The sequence below is a fragment of the Ctenopharyngodon idella genome, chromosome 15 (assembly GCF_019924925.1).
Source record: "Ctenopharyngodon idella isolate HZGC_01 chromosome 15, HZGC01, whole genome shotgun sequence".
Classification (NCBI taxonomy): Eukaryota; Metazoa; Chordata; class Actinopteri; order Cypriniformes; family Xenocyprididae; genus Ctenopharyngodon; species Ctenopharyngodon idella.
Genome location: NC_067234.1, coordinates 30,530,136 through 30,549,041, shown reverse-complemented (window position 1 = coordinate 30,549,041; position 18,906 = coordinate 30,530,136). Strand labels below are relative to the sequence as shown.

At 39.3% G+C, this 18,906-nt stretch overlaps 1 protein-coding gene across 2 annotated transcripts in view; it reads left to right on the top strand.

Annotated features, from left to right (window-relative positions):
- Window positions 1-13,062, top strand: part of aadac (arylacetamide deacetylase) — a 46,518-nt gene extending 33,456 nt beyond the window's left edge. For both annotated transcript variants that reach the window (XM_051863719.1, XM_051863717.1), the window contains exons 4-5: window positions 11,635-11,806; window positions 11,953-13,062. In XM_051863719.1, the coding sequence (XP_051719679.1) occupies window positions 11,635-11,806; window positions 11,953-12,573 (793 nt within the window). In that variant the 3' untranslated portion in view covers window positions 12,574-13,062. The remainder of the gene's footprint in view (window positions 1-11,634; window positions 11,807-11,952) is intronic.
- The last annotated feature ends 5,844 nt before the right edge of the window (window positions 13,063-18,906 follow it).

Genomic DNA, 18,906 nt, shown 5'->3' with positions numbered 1-18,906 from the left:
CGCAGTGTGAGTTCCCATTCGAAAAGGGAATGTATGGTTCTCTTAGAAGGGGAACAAGACACTGCATCTCTCTGCTATGATTTGGGCCTGCCTGTCTACATCTCCTTCAGACAAAGAAGTTGATAAAGTAAAATACAGGTGCCTGTTTATACTTATGGTTCTACCAGTAATGACGTCACGAACTGTCGTCGGCCAATGACATTTTTTACACGTGTTTCAGACACCAGTCATGCTTAGGGCTTTCCCCAAAGTGTCCTCTAGAGGATGCAGTGTCTCGTTCCCCTCGTCAGGGAACCATGGTTGCATGTGTAACCTGAGACGTTTTCCTGACAAAGCCTTTGAGCCTTGATACGGTCCTGATTATATAGTTGAGCAATGAAAATTAGTCCTTGCTAAAATGTTTTGAAGGGGGGTTCCTAGTGTAGTGATTTTGGATTAGCCTCACATGAGGGCACCACAAATGTAGTTATTTATGGTCTTAAATATTAATATTAATATTTTGTATTAATATTAATATTGAGTCAGATGATTCCTTCCAATATTTCGGGGCACCAGTCAGGATTCTTACCTTGACAATAAAGAACAATCATGAAAGATTGTTGATTGAATTAGAATTTTATAAATTGGAGGAAGTTTATCATCTGACCAATCTGAAGGATTTAGTGAGATTCGGGTGAGCTTGTAGAGCCTCTGATTATCAACACAAAAATGACACAGTTTGCAATAAAATGAATTTATTAACAAAAAGATATACAAGAGTAAAATATCACACTCACTAAATACTACGAAGGAAAATGAACAAACTACTAAGGAAAAATGACTAAACTACTAAGAAAATTGAATCAATAATCAAACAGAAACTACAAACTACAACACAAATGGATGTTAGCAAAACTGAATGCCAAGTAGATGAGCAACGGATTGGACGAAGCAATGAATGGGTAATTAGCAGTCTATGAGGGAGTCAATTGTGGTCTTTCTGGATGCTGGTATTAAAAATAGTAAATAAGCATTTACTATGAATACAGATAACGTGTCTAATGTATCTATCTTTGTACGCTGACCCTAGATAAACAGTCTCTACACAAATATTAATCTCATTTAGCAACAACCTAATGCCAAGGCCTTTGGGAAAAGGTTTGGTTAGCTTATATTTATGTTTCACTTGGTCGGGTGATCAGTCCGGGAATGGGAAACGTTGTCCACTGGTATCCTTCTGTGTGCAGTGGGAGACTGGATTGCTTTCCAACAGCTGCAGAGCTGCACTGAGTGCTGGAGGTCTTTGTGTAATCCAGAGAGCTGTAGGTCAGATGGTTGTCGGTCCGTAGGATCTTCTGTAGGTTGGAGGTACTTGAGTTATGCAGGTCGGGAGTCAAAGTCCTCTGCAGAAGCACTTGGGCTGCTTGAAGATCCGTGCGGTGAAAGGTTTACTCGCAAGAGTCTCACCTTGGTCGTGCTGTAGTTCTTCCCTCGTCAGGTCAGAAACTCAGAACGAGGGTTTGTTCAATTGGGGAAGCTTTTATTCCTTCCTGTTGGGGAGGGGATTACAAATCCCCACCTTTCCTGATGTGGTGATGTGATTGGGTCACAGCATTCCAGGTGTCCGTCCCTTAACATGCCCACCTTTCATCCTGTGAAACTTGTTGTATTGTCCCAAAATACACAGTTAAATAAAACAATGTCTTTAGGACCTTGGGAATGCTTTATTTCTTTTTCAAACCTTTCTCAAAGTCCTTGTAGCAGTGTTCGGAACTCGTAGAGTCCAAACTTGATGTGAATTGGTTGAGGTATCACACTTCTGTCTTTTATTCCAGGTGTGGTTTCCACTGTGTGTGTACAGTTTCCTGGATGAGTAAAAGGATGTATAGGACATGTTCCTTACAGTATTCCTGTCCATTTTTGGTGATTTCAAGCCAATATGTTTAGAAAATGTCTTTCTTTCTGAGCATTTCTTTGTTCTTGCTGTGCTCTAGCCAGAACCAGTTTGGCAGCCCTAGGAGTCCATGGTCAGTCACACCTTGAAATCAGACATGGAGGGCTGAGGTGAACAAAGTCTTACTTTTAGCAGTCCTGATTACAATAGTCATTTAGTTGTCTTTGAGAGTCCTATCAAACTCTTTTGTATTAATCAAAGTGGGACAAAAGAATGTCTGTTTTGAAGCTCTGGTGCCATCACGTCTGTTGTTCACTACACTAGTATGCGCCATCATCTTCCAACCTTGTAATATTCATTTATTCCATATCTAATAATCAATATTTATAAGTATTTTTCTTTTATGGATTGATTAGTGAGTGTTCAAAATAAATATAGAATAGTGTGTACATGATTTAAGTTGTTTTGACTCCCATGTTCCTGCTAGAAGTGATACAAGTCCCTTTCTGCATGTACACGCAAACTGTCATACTGTTAAGTGATCTAAGTGCCTAAGGTCACATAGGTCAAGGAGATCCTCTTTAGTCTCTCATGTATAAACTCATATTTTAATACGAACAAGATGTGTGTGTGTGTGTGTGTTTCCTCTGTCTCCCTCTTTCTCTGTAGGATTGGGACTGGGACTGGCTCCAGCAAGGTGGGAGATGAAACAACTATGGAGGGGTCCTAAGGACTATAGAAGAAGAATTATATATAAATATGCTGTTATGTGACATTCCCGGGTCACTTTGTTCCTAACTTGAAAGACTTTCTTGCAATATGATAATTGATATGCAGACATGAAGGACATGTTGGAAAGGCTGAGACTGGATTTTACCATGAAGAACCAGAGACCCTGGAGTTGAATCTGTGTCCAGACTATAAAACCTGATGAATGGAGATGACCATCCTGCCACAGCACAAACATCTTGCAAGGATGAATCCCTAGCATGAGCTTTGGAAGATGCAACACCCCTAGTGGAGTGGGCCCTAACCCCTAGAGTCGAAGCCATTCTGCATGCACCTTAGGAGTGGTAGATTGCAACAGTGATCCAATGCGAGATCACTGCTGCTTGGTGACCATGTCCCCTCTATTGTGGCCACTGAAGCAGACCAGAAACTGAAAGGACTTAAGCCACTGGCCTGGACATATAGCCTCTTCCTGCTTAGACTGGTCTAATGTAGATGTAGAGCTGTACTGCACCCCAGATCTGACTATGTTCAAAAGTTTCTTCTATGGCTGTTCAGCCACTGGTCTTGCAGGCTTTCTTCCTTCTGCCTCCTGTAACACAAGAGTAAGAAAGTCTGCACCTGTCATGTATAGTATGTGCTTTTTTTTTTTTTTTTTTTTGCTTTTTAGACAATTTTTAAACAATGTTAACTTAGTCTGGAAATGCATGAACAGATCATTTATTGATGTGACTTCACGCCTTACACGAACCTGTAAGTTGTCCAACTGCAGTATACCACCTCTGAGTATTGGACAAGTTAAAGCTAGACTTCACAATGTGAATGCAGCAAAGGCTGCTGTTCCTGACGGCATTCCTCCTTGGGTTTTAAAGACTTTTCTCAAGGAGTTGGCGCCGGTGTTATGTGATATCTTCCACTCATGCATGCAACATAATATTTTTCCAAAACAATGGAAGGAGGCTATGGTTAAGGCTGTTCCTAAAAAAGCAAAGCCCAGTTTTCCAGCAGATTACCGCCAGATTTCTTTACTCAGCTGTGTTGGAAAAGTGTATGAAGGAATCCTCAGAGAAACAAACTGAAGCCCATTAAACTCAATGAAGCTTCCATTCTATGTACTATTTATAAGCCATTTAAACTCATTCAAACTCATAAACTAACTAACTTTCTAACTAACTATCTAACTTACTATCTAACTAACTTACTATCTAACTATCTATCTAACTTATTATCTAACTATCAAACTATCTATCTAACTTATTATCTAACTTACTATCTAACTATCAATCTAACTTACTATCTATCTATCTATCTATCTAACTTACTAACTATCTGACTAACTATATCTATCTACACACATTCACTCACACTTACTTACTCACACATTATCTAGGTTTTAAACTACTAAACTAAAACGTAAACTATTTCAAACTAAAAAGCTTCAAACTTCAAGCTTTTAAAACTACTCCAAACCTTATGGCTAGGCTTTTTCAAGCCAACTTAAAGTTTGTCTACGAACTTTACTCATCTAGTTGTTATTACTATACAACATTTGGTTTGGCAGTATGGTTCCGTATGGGGGTTCAGCTTTACAATAATAAAGATTAGCTGGGCCTCTAATAATAACCCCCTTGAACCATCAGCATAACATTGAAACAATTACTGTACAAATAATGCAATGAAAGATATGAATGGAGATGGTGAATGAGGCGACGTTCGAGGGCTGCTTGTAAGGCTTATCTTGATGCAGTGATCTGAAACCGAAAGAGAGTGCAGAACATACAGCTATATGAAATAGGAATAGCCTACTGATGTCATGGAGGGTGGGAGGGAGAGTTGGTTGTGAGCTGGAAATGCGTAATAGTGACACGCATATTTACGCGTACCTTGATAGGAGAATCATTATGATTGGAGAGATTGAACAGCTGATAGCTGATAGAACTAGCGTTTGCGCTAGATTTCCAGCTGGTGTTCCTCAGGAGGGACTTATAAAAATTCTTTTATTTTACCGTTTTTTTTATTTGTTTTAATTCAGGTACATAAGGTTGTTTCGAGTGTGCTGCAATATCCTGCCTTGTCAAACTTTAAAGAAAACTAAACTAAACTAAACTTTCTTGAGTAAAGTCAATGCTAGTATGAGAGCCACTTTAAGAGTCAATATATTTTTCTGAGACTCAAATTGGGCTTCTGCTAATGCTCCCAGGACCAATGTTAGGTCTCAGGAAGGAACTTGCAGCTGGCAGATAAGCCTCAGCCATCTAGGTCCTCACAAGAACTGAGACACCAGATGATGTTTCCCAAAAGAAAATCTTTAGTGTAGCTGGGGTCAAACCAATTGAAAGGCATTCTTGAAGGTATTCAAGCACTGAACCAACAGGGCAGTTGACTGGGTTAAAATGAAAGGGGCTCTAGAACTCAATTGTCATTGAGAGACCAAAATCTATGAGCTGGTACCCCTCAGGGTTTCTGGCTCCTGCGAAATGTCTTGTTTTTTTTTTTGTTTTTTTATTGTTTTTTTAAATGACAAAGATTATTGATTTGATTTATCACTGCTAAAGTTACACAGAACACAACTTGCATAAAGAGTGCTTATTTTATGTGTAATCAAGTGTGTTGAGCGAATCATTCATGAACGACATTCACTACTACTCCACTACACTGCTGGGCCTGATTATGCTTTCCGGTCCCCCTATCTTTGCGAGGGTAACATGGGGGCTGCCTTTTGCTTCTCTCTCCTTACACTAGGCCCTGGCCTGGAGTGGCTGATGGATGGTGTCGGCTCCTGGATACAGCAAAGGATTAGTTCTCTAAATGCCGCCGATTGTTTGTTGGCCTCCTGGTATCTGTCAACGACAGTGTTGACTGCATTACCGAACAGGCCAGAAGGCGAAATCGGGGTGTCCAGAAGGAAAGTCTTGTCTCTTTCCTTAATCCCTGTGATGTTGAGCCACAGGTGCCTCTCCTTTATGACCATGGCAGCCATTGAATGGCTGACGGCATGGGCCCTCTGCTTGGTTGCATGAAGGGCAAGATCTGAGGCCCTGCAATGCTCTTCCACTATCTCCGGGGCTAATCCCTCACCATAATCCAAATTCTTAAGCATGTCAGCCTGGAAGACCTGGAAGACCGCCATGGTATTCAGGGATGCACCAGCCTGACCTGCTGCCGCGTAAGCCTTACCCACACGGGCCAAGCTAGCCCTACAAGGATTGGTGGGTAAGACAGTTTTCCTCCATGATGATGCATTTGAGGGGGAGAGATAGCCTGTAAGAGTCTTTTCCACCCTTGGCTTCACCCGGTACCTGTGCTTGTGCATACCAACCACCGTAGAGTATGTTGATGTGACCTGAATATGTATTCACTCAGAGTACGGATTCCTCCAAGACCTTGACACCTCAGTGAGGAGATAAGGGAAGAACGAGCGATGACGGTGGGGAGGTTGCTCTCGGCCAGATGTTAGGTATCGGTTATCAAGCTTCGACCAGTTGACCTGCCTTTTTTCATCTAAACTCAACTTGGCCACAGCACGAGTCACAACCTCGAGCAGCTCCTCAGATGCAACAGACGGAGAGGACTGCTCTGCTGAAGCACCCGCCTGTCTGTCTGCATTCACTACTTCCAAGTCAGACACAGACAGCATGGGTTCCTCATTCTGGTCTGAAGTAATCGCAGAGCAAGCTTCAGAATCCAGAACTGGTCCTCAGAGTCAGTTGAGAGGGCAAGAGAAAGGGCCCCATGACTAAAGTCTCTGTGCCGTGTGACCTGAGCCACGGGGTGCAGGAGTTTGGCTCTCATCTCTTTGAAAGAGAACCAAGTGAGATCGGAGCTTATAGATGTTACATTTTTTACAATGACCGCAGTCACCCATATATAATACAATTTGTGTGAGTCATCCCCCCTTATAAAGCATAGGCATGGAATCTCACAACTCCTAATTTTTTTTCCTGACATGCTGTTTCTAACTCTTAGTATTTAGACAGAACAAGGACAAACACACACACAGTCAGTTTGCTTGCAAACACGTGCACATAAATGCAGTTTCTGAAGTCAGAGAAGCTGACGATGTGCTGGTCTGGTCTCTATTTATGGTTTCAGTGATATACTATGCTGTGGCGCTACATCATCACATTCAGCCAATTGCGGGATTGGCGTGTGTAAACACATGCATCAGACACCAGCTTATGCAAAGCGTTCTCATAGCGTCAAGCCATGACTCGGCATTGAGTTCCACTCGAAAGGGAACAGATAATTAATACCTTTGTCAGCTCTTTTCAGTTGGAAGCAGGCACTAAATATGTTATTTATGCAATTATTATCAAGTTACAGTGGGATTTTGTATAATCTGGGTACAGTCTACATCTGTCTATCATAGAGACAACTAGTGAAACTATCCTGAAGGACATAGACAAGAGACCACTGAGGCGGTCAAAGAGCTTAGTTGTGCCGACAGATCTGGCACTTCGGGCCACTAAGAGAACAGCTCACGCTATTAGAAGCTCCATGGCAAGTATGGTTGTGACAGAGAGACATCTGTTGCTTAACCTCATGGATATTAGGGAGATGGAGAAGGTTTTCCTGCTGGATTCAGCCATTTCTTAGTCTGGGCTTTTTGGTGAAGTGGTTAATGCTGTCGTTCAGAAGTTCCATATGTTTAAACATCAGGCAACTGCTTTTAACCCCTGTTCTTCAGAATGCGTCATCCTGGGTTCTTTGGACCATAGGAAAGCAGTAATATATTATTGGCACAGTCCACCTCGTTTCATGCTTCCTACAACAGTTGGTGTTGGGGAGGCTCCATTTTTGAGGCAGGAAATCCTCTCCCTTTAGGAGAAAGGACCTATTGAGAAAGTGCTTCCTCCCAGAAGGGAGTCTAAAGTTTTTTACAGCCATTACTTTCTAGGGCCATGGATGTCTGCTTCTCATTTTAGTCTTGCATGAACTGAACTACACTCTGCAGTGAAGTGCATTTTCAGTATGCTGACGTTGAAGCACATCATGATCCGATGCCTCCCTGTATGAAGGTTGTCCAACCTACAGTGTCTGGAAGGGCTAGCATCCCCTTATGAAACAAAGTATACTTCAGGTTCATTTTATTATGTATACTTAAGTAATGTTCAAATATGTTTTTAAGTATACTTTATGTAAAATGTAAGTATATTATTAAAATATAAGTATACTAATATCAATTTACTAATAGTAAACTTGTAACTGTACTATTTCAGTACTGCTTGGGAATAAATTGGCCCATTTTTTAGTATATAAAAGTTTGTTGAAGTGTACTATAAGTGTAACAGTAGTAAACTGCACAACTAAAGTGCACAACTAGTTCACAACTATGTTTCTCATTTGTACTGCATCTGTACTACAAGTGAACTTATAAGTATACTATTAGTTTACTATTTTAATATGTGTTTAGTAATACTAGTTTAGTAGTCTTATGCTGCAAGTATACTTGTAAGTGTTCTTTAATTCAGGGGTCTCAAACTCAAAATGGCTGGGGGCCGTTGCTGTGATTGACACCTCATAGGAGGGCCATTTTAAGCACAAGAAAGCGCAAAATACAGCTTCGGCCTTTCCTTAACAACATCGAAAGCTCAGCTGAACAGCTGATCATAGCTGTACAGGGCAGGTTTTTATTTCTCATTTCCATAAATATATCTAGTAGTAGAGCTAATGCAAGTACTAGAAATAAATTTCTCTTTTGCTGAAACTTCCTTGTCATTGTGGAGAGTGCAGTTCATGGTTGCATAGCAACGACAGACGCCACGGGAGCGAAAGCGCTTTGGAAAGAAGGAGAAAGCGGCGCGGCCGCTTATGTGACGCGATATGTGAACGGCCCCTTAGAACGGCGACTTTTACTACAATGTCCATCTTTCTTGAAATTGTCTGTGTTCTTCATCCACTTTCCTTTTCCTTTTTGGTGTATGCAGATAGAAATGGCTCATTCTAAGGTGATAAAAACATTACGGTTCATTATGCAAGGTCTTTATACAACACTGAAAACATAGTTATGTATATTATATTGCATTTCTGTCAATAGATCCTCCCAAATTTTATACATTACACCTTTAAGTATACTATTATGTTCCTATTTAGGTATTAATTTTTTATACTTATAAAAAGCGACATTTTAAACAAAAGCTGAGAAAATCACATTTTTGTCAAAGACTAAGTCCGGATTGGATTCAAAACAATGATCAAAACATAGATGGAGTAGATTGAGTCCATCAACACCCCCAAAGCTTCACAGTTGTTTCCTTTTCCTTTTCCTTTTTTTTACATTTGTGATCTTCTATCACTTGTTTCTGCTTCTTCTTCACCTATGTTTTGATCCAGAAGTTCTGTACTCTTTTAGAAGATGCATAATAGTGTCCCCTAGTGTATAATAGTGAAAACATGGATAGCCAGAAAATTCAGTCAATGGCAGGGAAAGAGTAAAGTAGACAAAGTAAATTGCTATGTACACTACATGTGGACTAGCCTACACAAAAAAATCAGAATTAGGAACATATCTGTTTTCTTTATAAGTCAATGTTTTCAAACAATGTAAGTTTATAAAAAAAAAGTATGTAAAACTATGTGAAAAATTACGACTCCACTGGGCTCCCTCGTCCCACAGGCTCTGCCTTGGTCACGGTCAAAAAAATCAAAAAAGTAAACACAACTACAACTACAACACTACAAGACGAGTATACTTAGAATACTTTTAAGTATATCTCGATCAAAAGATTGAGTACAAGTATAGGCCTAATATACTTATAATAACACACTTGGATAAACTTCTTTTTCGTAAGTGTCTCTCATTACACATAAATTGCCTGAAAATATTACCAGTGTTTTTGGCTGTGGGTCATTTTCTTATGGACCTTGGGAACTGCCATGTCATCATCAGGACAGACAAAATAATTTGGTAATTTCATATAGAAATTTCCAAGGAGTAGTTTGTTTGAGGCCCATGTGGAGTTTAGCCCAACACATTCTTCTTAGGGTTCAGGACAATTTCCTGTCCTTGAGAGCGGTGCATATTCCAGATGTGGAAAATCTGGGAGCAAATTGCAATGTCCTTGCATTGGGTCATGGTACCATGACACTTCAATACTGCTTTCTTCCTTCCTCAGAATTTGAGGAATGATGGCACGGATGCTCCCTTATTAGGTGCTGTTGGGCATCAGGGCCATCAGCCAATGAATTGAAGTGTTTCCATATGGACTTGAGACCAGTGGTTCGCAACTGGTTTGACCATGGGACCCATATTTTCTTATGGTCATTATGCCTCGACCCGATACATATATAGAGAGAGAGAGAGAGAGAGAGAGAGAGAGAGAGAGAAAGAGAGAGAGGCTATATATAATAAATTTTTTAAAAACAATCAAATGTATTTCACAAAAATGGTTGACACACCCACAAGTACCATCCCACTTTATTTAACATACACATAAATATGATAAATACTGAATATGACTAATACTGAATGATGAATAAACAGTGTAAGTTAAGGCTATTAAATAGCAGTCCCAAATTAGTATGAGCCACCACAGTCATTTCAAAATATACAAAATAACACAAAGTGAAAATGAAGTGGTATTTTGGTGTTATGGGAACAACAGTTACCATAGTAAATACACAATACTAACATGAACTATTAATGAAACATATGGACACTGATCCTTATGAATAGAATGAACATCATACCTGCATGCAAATCCTTCTTAGCTAACACACAAAGTACAAACTATGTAATTTATTGGTACTTTTTGGCAATTTCATGACTTACTATTTGACAACGTAACAACGACGTTGCATGCTTGTTATTTATTTTGCTCTTTAGTGAAGTGATTTACAGCGCCCGCCACCACATTTGCATGTGTAACTGAAGAGTGTTGCGCTACGAGCAGTTAAACATCTGACAGGACAGGAAAGTTTGTTTTTCTGAGGTGAGAGACTTTTTATTTCGTAACAAGTTATGAAAATAAGAATAATAACAGACATATAGCCTGAAAACATCTCATCTGACCTCAGATACTGAATAAGGACAACGCGTTTTTCAAAGGCACTCTTTACCTAAACTGCGTCTGACAGAGGAGTCGACCACTTTCATTCACATCTTTCAAAATAACAGTCTCGATTCAGAAAAAAAACGGGAAAAAAAACCTTGTTTCCTTGACTGCACACTCCGTGACCCACTCAAAACGGGGTCCCACTTTATATTAGGTGGCCTTAACTACTATGTACTTACATCAAAAAATAAGTACAATGTACTTATTGGGTTCATATTGAATTGCAAAACACTTTTGCTGCTATTGAGGTGGGATGAGGGTAAGGTTAGGGAAAGCTTTGGTGGTATGAGTAGGTTTAAGGGTAGTGGTAAGGTGTAAGGGATGGGTCAACAGTGTAATTACAGAAATTATTTACAAATGTAATTGCATGCAGGTGTTTTTAAAATATAAGTACAATGTAAAAACATGTATGTACACATAAGTGCATTGTATCAAATGATTAATTTAAATGTAAGTACATAGAAGTTAAGGCCACTTAATATAAAATGGGACCCAAAACGGTCTTGTGACCAACTTTTGGGTCACGACCCACCAGTTGAGAAACACTGCTTTAGACAATCGTCACACCTTGGGATGTTTCCATATCGTCAGAAACCGATCTCGTTCCCTATTCAGGTTAAGATTCCACATGTAACAGAGACATATCCTAAGCTTTGTTTTGCAAGAAGTGAGAAGTCTATTGGAGCTTGCAAACCAACAACAAACACAGATCAAGCTTAGTGACCTCAGTTGCCACTACAGGAAGCTCAGACACTATTACAGATGGGATGCTAATTTTTTGTCCTTTTTAACAATTTAATAAAATACATTAAAACTGCAACATATGTAGTTGCGCTGACTATGAACAGCCATGCTATCCATAACATCACTCCTACTTGTGTGATATTGCTTAGGTTAATAAATATTTGAAGAATTGTTTTATTCTGACAGAAAATTAGAATTAAGAGGAACAATACCAGCATAATTTGCTCTGTGCAGGTATCGTCTGGCCCCAGCTTATCATTTTCCTGTCCAGTTTGAGGATGTGTATCGTGTGCTGAAGTACTTTCTTCGTGTTGAGGTGCTGAAGGTCTACCATATCAATCCAGAACGGATTGCTGTGTCTGGAGACAGTGCAGGAGGCAACCTTGCAGCTGCAGTGGCTCAGCAGGTAAGATCTAAAAATTGCTTGAAGGACTAGAGTAGGATTTACAATTTTTAGTATAAAACAAGTTGTTTTATTTTACTGAGTTGAATTTTTACAGAGGAATATATAAACTTGATATGTTTAATATGTATATATGTATGTATACTCAGTTGCAGAAGGACCCACAACAGCATGTCCAGCTAAAGGCCCAGGCTTTAATCTACCCTGTCCTGCAAGCCTTGGATCTTAACACTCCCTCCTACCAGCAGAACCAATACATGCCTATACTGCCTCGCACACTGATGGTGAGGTTTTGGAGCGAGTATTTCACCAGCGACAAGTCATTTTTCAGAGCCATGATGGCAAACAGACATAACAACCATGAATCAGCTGCTCTGCTTAAATTTGTCAATTGGAGTTCATACTTACCTGATTCTTATCGCCAGACTTACAATTACAGTGCTCCACCTGTGGTCACTGGAAAAAGTCCAGTGCACTCTATTGGTCCTCATCATTTGCTTGCAGATCCACGAGCATCGCCGTTGTTAGTGCCGGACACAACATTGCGTTTACTGCCTAAGGCCTATGTGTTGACCTGCGAATATGATGTACTGCGGGATGATGGTTTGATGTATGTCACACGTTTGCGTAATGCTGGAGTTGATGTCACACATGAACATTACCCCAGTGGATTTCATGGTGCACTAATGTTAACTATGTGGCCCACAGACTTTGATATTGGACACAGGATGATGGACAACTATGTAACATGGCTTAAGCAAAATCTATAAGATTCATGTACAATGCAACAGTGCTTTATGCATTGGTTTTGGTTGACTGGGTTATATCATTTCTTCTTTTTTTTTTTTCTTTTTTCTTTTTTTTTCTGTTGTTTACAGTGCACCACTTTTTATCTTAAAAAGGGCACACTTTTGATTGTATTAATCCATTATGGTACAGGCATTCCTATTATGACCAAATCTGGTCTTATGAAACACTGGACTATATTGTTTTTAAATCATAAATGAAGAGTGTTGGTGATATGTATCCATTGCTATCCCTTAACTATGTATATGTTACTAATGAAGTTCAACACATTAACATATTTTAGTTGATCAATCTTCTTTTGCCAGTTGACTCTAATATGACACTAATATTGTTTTATTTTATTTATTATTATTATTATTACTATTATTATTTCTCTAAATCTTTTGCAATTGTCACTGACTGCTTGACATTTTGACAGGTTTGGTTTGATATGCAGTAAACTGTCTGATGAAGTTCCTGGTTCTTTGAATTCTTATCTTTAAAAAATGGTGAGAAGATCAACTTTAAAGAGCTGTGATGGACTTTTATATTACTTTTCTGTCAGGTAAAAAGATTGAAGTAAGATCAAAGTAAGATAAAATCTTCAGTAGGAACAAGTAATTTGCTTCTGAGAACTGACAATTTTTATGACACCATGGCTTGAATCAACAACTCTTTTTGCTCTCACTAAACAAATTAAAGTGCCTCACTAAGTATGAAAGATGAATCAGCTGCTGTACTTAAATTTGTCAATTGCAGAAAGGCCAGTTAGTTTGTAAATTTCTTCTCCACCAATGAAAATAGTTCCAAAAAATAAATAATAATAATAATCAAGCTTTGTGTGTCACAAATCAACACATTCTGAAAGCTGGCCTGGAACAGTGTGGCTGAGTGGAGTGGAGCAACATATATTTCCCTTTGCCCACTCAAAGTGTTCTGTATTCACTTGGCTTCAGCACCACTCAAAATTTTTCATTTCCTCATTAGAAAGAGAAGCACAGTCTGAGAAATCATGGAGTGAGAAAAAATGATTAAAAACAAATCAGAATTATGCAACCATGCACCATAGCATCTCACAAGAATGTGTTCTTAGTGTCGCCTACAAACAACTTCAGTCATTTGATGCTATGCAACAGGAAGAGTTAACAAAACCAACAAGCATCAACTACATGTATTCTTGTTCCTATACCCAGCTAAGCTATTGAAATAGGTGTTACCTATAATTTTGGAACCCCTTCCTAACATTATTAGCTGTTCACTTTCTTTAGGAAATGTCTTATAACTTTTAAGCTGCCAGTCATCAAAGCCTTTATCAAGAACAATCTCAAATCTCCCATATACTGTATATATATACAATTCATCAAAGGCATCAGTAAACTATTATAAAAAAGTTTATTAATACACATTTGAGTGATTCCGAGAATGTAAAGTTGATGAAAATCAAAAAATCAAACTGGCTCTAAACATAAGACTGGACCAGCTCCATGTTTGACCATGGAGATGGTGTTCTTCTGCTCATAAGCTTTGCCTTTTTTGCACTAGACGTACTGCTGATCCATGGGTCCAAAATGTTCCAGTTTGGTCCCTCCATAAAACTTCTTCCACAGGTATATCCAAATAAATTTAAGCATATTCAAGTCAGCCTTTTATGTTCTTGCTCAAGAGCGGCATTCAGGAAAGCTGCAAAGCTTATGAGCAGAAGAACACCATCTCATGGAGGTGGTCTAGTCTTGTTATGGGGGTTCTTTGCTGTTGTAGGAAGTAGCAATCTTGACTGTATGAAGGACATCATGAATTCTTTGAAGTATTAAGCCATTTTGGCAAAGACGGTGATGCCTTCGGTGCAGAGACTGAAGTTTGATGATCAATGGACTTTCCTGCAGGACAGCCATCCCAAAGTATACAGTTGTGCTCAAAATTATTGGCACCCTTGGTAAATATGATCAAAGAAGATCAGGGCAATAATTAAGAAGTTCCAATCAACTAAAGATGTTACAAATCTGCCTGGAAGAGGACATGTGTCTAAATCCTCCTAATGCGCGGTGAGGAGGAGAGTTTGAGTGGCCAAAGACTCTCTGAGGATCACAGCTGGTGAATTGCAGAGATTAGTTGAGTCTTGAGTCCACGGTTAAATATACTGCTGGATCTTTAATGTTGTGGGCCTATTTTTCCGCTGGAGGTCATGGACATCTTGTTCAGATACCTAGCATCGAATCAAATACTAACAGATAAAAAATAGCTAGAAATCCTATAATGGGCCATGGTTGGATCTTCCATCAGGACAGTGATCCAAAACAAAGATCAAAACCAACACAAAAATGTGTCACTGAGCACAAAATAAAGCTTCTGCCATGGTCGTCCTAGTTCCCTGACCTTGAACCCTAAAGAAAATGATTGGAGTGAACTGAAGAGAAGAAGCACCAACATGGAGCTGGGAATCTGAAGGATCTGTAGAGATTCTGCTATCTTGAAAAAACATGAATAGAGGACAGAAGGAGTTTGTTGCCTCGGAGCTTGAACCACAAGGTGTGTCTGACCAGGTGCGTGAGCCCGTTACATTGTGTGCTGCCGAGGGAGTGTTAGTGGAGTTCGAGGGCTGGGAGGAAAGCCCCGCCCACAACATCACCGTGGTGGATGGGATCGCTATGGTAACTGGAACAACTTTTGGACTGTTGGATGTATTTGAGGAGGTAATTCCCCTGTTTCTTCCATCCAGCCCCGAACTGTCTGTTTCCCTGCTGGTTCCGTCCAGCCCGGTATCTCCTGTGATCCCTCCCAGCCTCCCTCTCCTGCCTCCTCTAACTGCCAGTTCCTCAGCCCTGCCTCCACTGGTACCCTTCAGCCCCTCTTCATCTACTGCACGCAAGTGTGTGGATTCGCTTCGGTGCTTCAGGCCACCAGCTTCGCCTAAACCAGAGGATCCCCTGGCTCCGCCTCCAGCCTCTGAACCCAACACTCCACCGCAGCCTGTCGAGTGTCGACGCATCGTCTTCGCCTTGGCTCCTCCCTCCTTCGGCTCCACTGGAAACCTTCAGCCTTACGACTCCACTGGGCTCCCTCGTCCCACAGGCTCTGCCTTGGTCAGATGTCGTCCTACCTGCACCTTCGGTTCTGCCTGGTTCCGCCTTCCCCCCAGCTTCGCCTTCGTCCTCAGTCCCACTGCCTCCGCCTCAGTCTTCAGATTCCCGTGTTACACCTCGGATGCTCACCTCGGTCTCCAGGGCCAGCAGTGTCGTGTGGGCTCTCCGGCATGTCAGCTCCACCTGGGTCTCCATGTCCAGTGGCGTCTCCATCGGCTGTCCCCAGGGTGGCACCTCTCAAGTCTCCACCATGGCTCCTCCCACCTTCGACTCCACCCTGGGGCCTCGTCATGATTGGTCTCTGGACCAACATCTGGCTCTTCCTACTCCAGGCTCCTGCTTGGCTCCTCCCACCCTCCACTCCCCCATGGACTGTTCTGTTTTTTATTAACTCTTTTTGTCCATCTCCTCTTCCTCATCCTCCTCCAGAGCCCCCGCCCTCCCTCCTCAGTTGGACCTTGCATGGCGCAAGGACGTGCCTTTCCAGAGGGGGGCGTACTGTTAGAGTTCATATGTTTCTGTGTTTCCCTGTGACCAGTTTCCCAGTTTGTCTAATTGTTTGATTACATTCACCTGTTCAGTTGATTATCTTCTCAGTCCTCCCTATTTAAGCCCTGTGTTTCCTGTGTTCTTTGTCTGGTGTTGTCAATGTTAAGGTGTGTTATGTTTGCTTCCCTGATTTCGACTTTTGGGGGTTGAATAATTTTGTGCAGGTATGTTTATAGCCAGTTTCATTTTTTTTTTTTTTTTTTTCATCAACTTTACATTCTCAGAATCACTCAAATGTGTAATAATAAACTTTATAGTTTGCTGATGCCTTTGATGAATTGTTTTCATAAAATTTTGGGTACTGTCCCTGAAAAATATGTTCTTAGAATGTTTTGATAACATTCCCATTCAGTTATGAAAACGTTATTTCTGAATGTTTTTTAAATGTTCAAAACGTCCAGTTCTTTAATGTATTAAGAACGTTTTATTCTTGGTTTATGTGAATGTTAAAGGAACATTACATTCTATCATTTTGAAAATGTTATGAAAACGGCCAGTACATCACCGGGCTTACACACAGACAATTTAGTATTGCCATTTAGCTATGATTCATGTTTTTTGTTTTTTTTTACTGTGGTGGAAGCTGGAGTACCTGGAGGAAACCCACACTGACAATCTTTTAACTCCTGGCTCAGCCGGGACTCGAACTGGGGACATTCTCACTGTGAGGTGACAGTGCTACCCTACTGTGTTGCTTTCTTTATATTTATGTTTATATTTACATAAACATGGATTTAAAATTAACAGAATTCTTACATACTAACAATTGTTAAGACACATTTTTCCAGAGTATTTTCTAAGAGCATAAAAGATTCTAAGCGCATTTTAATATTTGAATTACAAAAAAAAAAAAAAAAACAGATAAGACTTTACATTTGCTGTAGTAGTACACTAAACTGTGTAAGAGTCTCTGGGAAGTTCTGATTGATTAGTGTGATCCATTAGGTTCAATTCCAGCAGGGAACGTTCCCATAAATTCGACTAACGTTCTTTAAAAGTTATGTAAATGTTAGGACAAAATGTTCTTAAAACATTTAAAAAACTATGATTTAAACATTCAGAAAACTTTCAGAAATAACGTTTTCATAACTTAATGGGAATGTTAGCAAAGCATTCTAAGAACATATTTTTATTAGCTTTTTATGAAATCAGTGTATTATTCCTGCTTGCCTGCATATTTAATATACAACTTACATTCATTGTTTTTTCCTTATGCATGTTCTCTTCAATTCTCTTGATCAAACAAGTAGTAACGTTTAAAAACTGTTAGAAGAACATCCAACTAAAGTAAACCATTTCAAAAATATGTTCCATGAACAATATATAAATAACTTTTTGTGCTAACATTTTGAGAACTTTTTTTAAAGACCAGATAACTTTGATCAAATGTTCTATTAATGTTACTGGAAGAAAGTTTGTTCATAACTTTGAGAGAACCTTGCCAGAACGTTAGCCAAACTTCTGAGAACATTATTTGAGCTGGGAATCTGCTAAATGAGACTACAGGGCATTAAGATTTTAAGATACTATAAACATTATAACATCATGATTTTCTGTAAAGCTGCTTTGAAACAATGTGTATTATGAAAAGTACTACACAAAAAAATTTAACTTAGACTTTAAAAAATAACACTCTAAAGACCTTTCATTAAAATTGTTTGCACGTTTTATGCAAACATTCTAAAAACATTCTAAAAACATAAAGACGTTCCGAGAATGTTGTTCTAGGAATGTTTTCTCTCAATGATATGAGAATGTTCATCAAGTTAAAAAAAAAAAAAAACGTTGTAAGGATGTTCCATGAACGTTGTTCTCACAACGTTTTCTCTCTATATTACGAGAACATTCATTAAGTACAAATTACATCGTAAGGACGTTCTATGAATGTTATTCTCAGAACGTTTTATGATAACATTATGAAAACATTCAGCAGATAATAACATTATAAAGATGTTTCATGAATGCTGTTCTAAGAACGTTTTCTCTCAACATTACAACAACATTCATTAAGTACAAATTAAATTGTAAGGGCATTCCATGAACGTTGTACTTAGAATGTTTATGATAACATTCTGAAAACATTCAGTAAATAATAATAGTACAAATAACGTCATACGGACGTTCCAAGAACGTTGTTCTAAGAACATTTTTTCTCAACATTATGAGAATGTATATTAACTATTAATAATGTTAGAAGAATGTTACTTTATGAATGTTTTGTCCTAACATTTACATAACTTTTAAAGAACATTAGTCAAAGGTATGGGAATGTTTCCTATTAGCTGGGGTAGTCCTAACAATGTTTGTTTCTGCGGAGTGACTTATACATCTAATTTTCTTCATTATGACAAAACAGAGGTATTAGTAAGATGGTAGAATATAATCTATCCATGGAATTACTGTTACACTGTCTTCTAAAGTTAGTTGTTCAAAAATGTAATCTCAAATATAATTATCTAGATTTGGAAATCCCATATTTCTCAGGATCAGGTAATCCATCTTATTTTGTGCCAGTTTTTCGAAGCAACATTGGATTGGATCACCCTGATCCAGATCCACATTTTTTCAGATGACTAAATCTGGATTACCAGCTCTAAATGGGATCTGCTAGAACAACAGGCAGAAGATGTGGGTCACTTTAAGTGTTTTATATGAAGAGAAGCAAACAAACATCCCCTTCCATTCAAT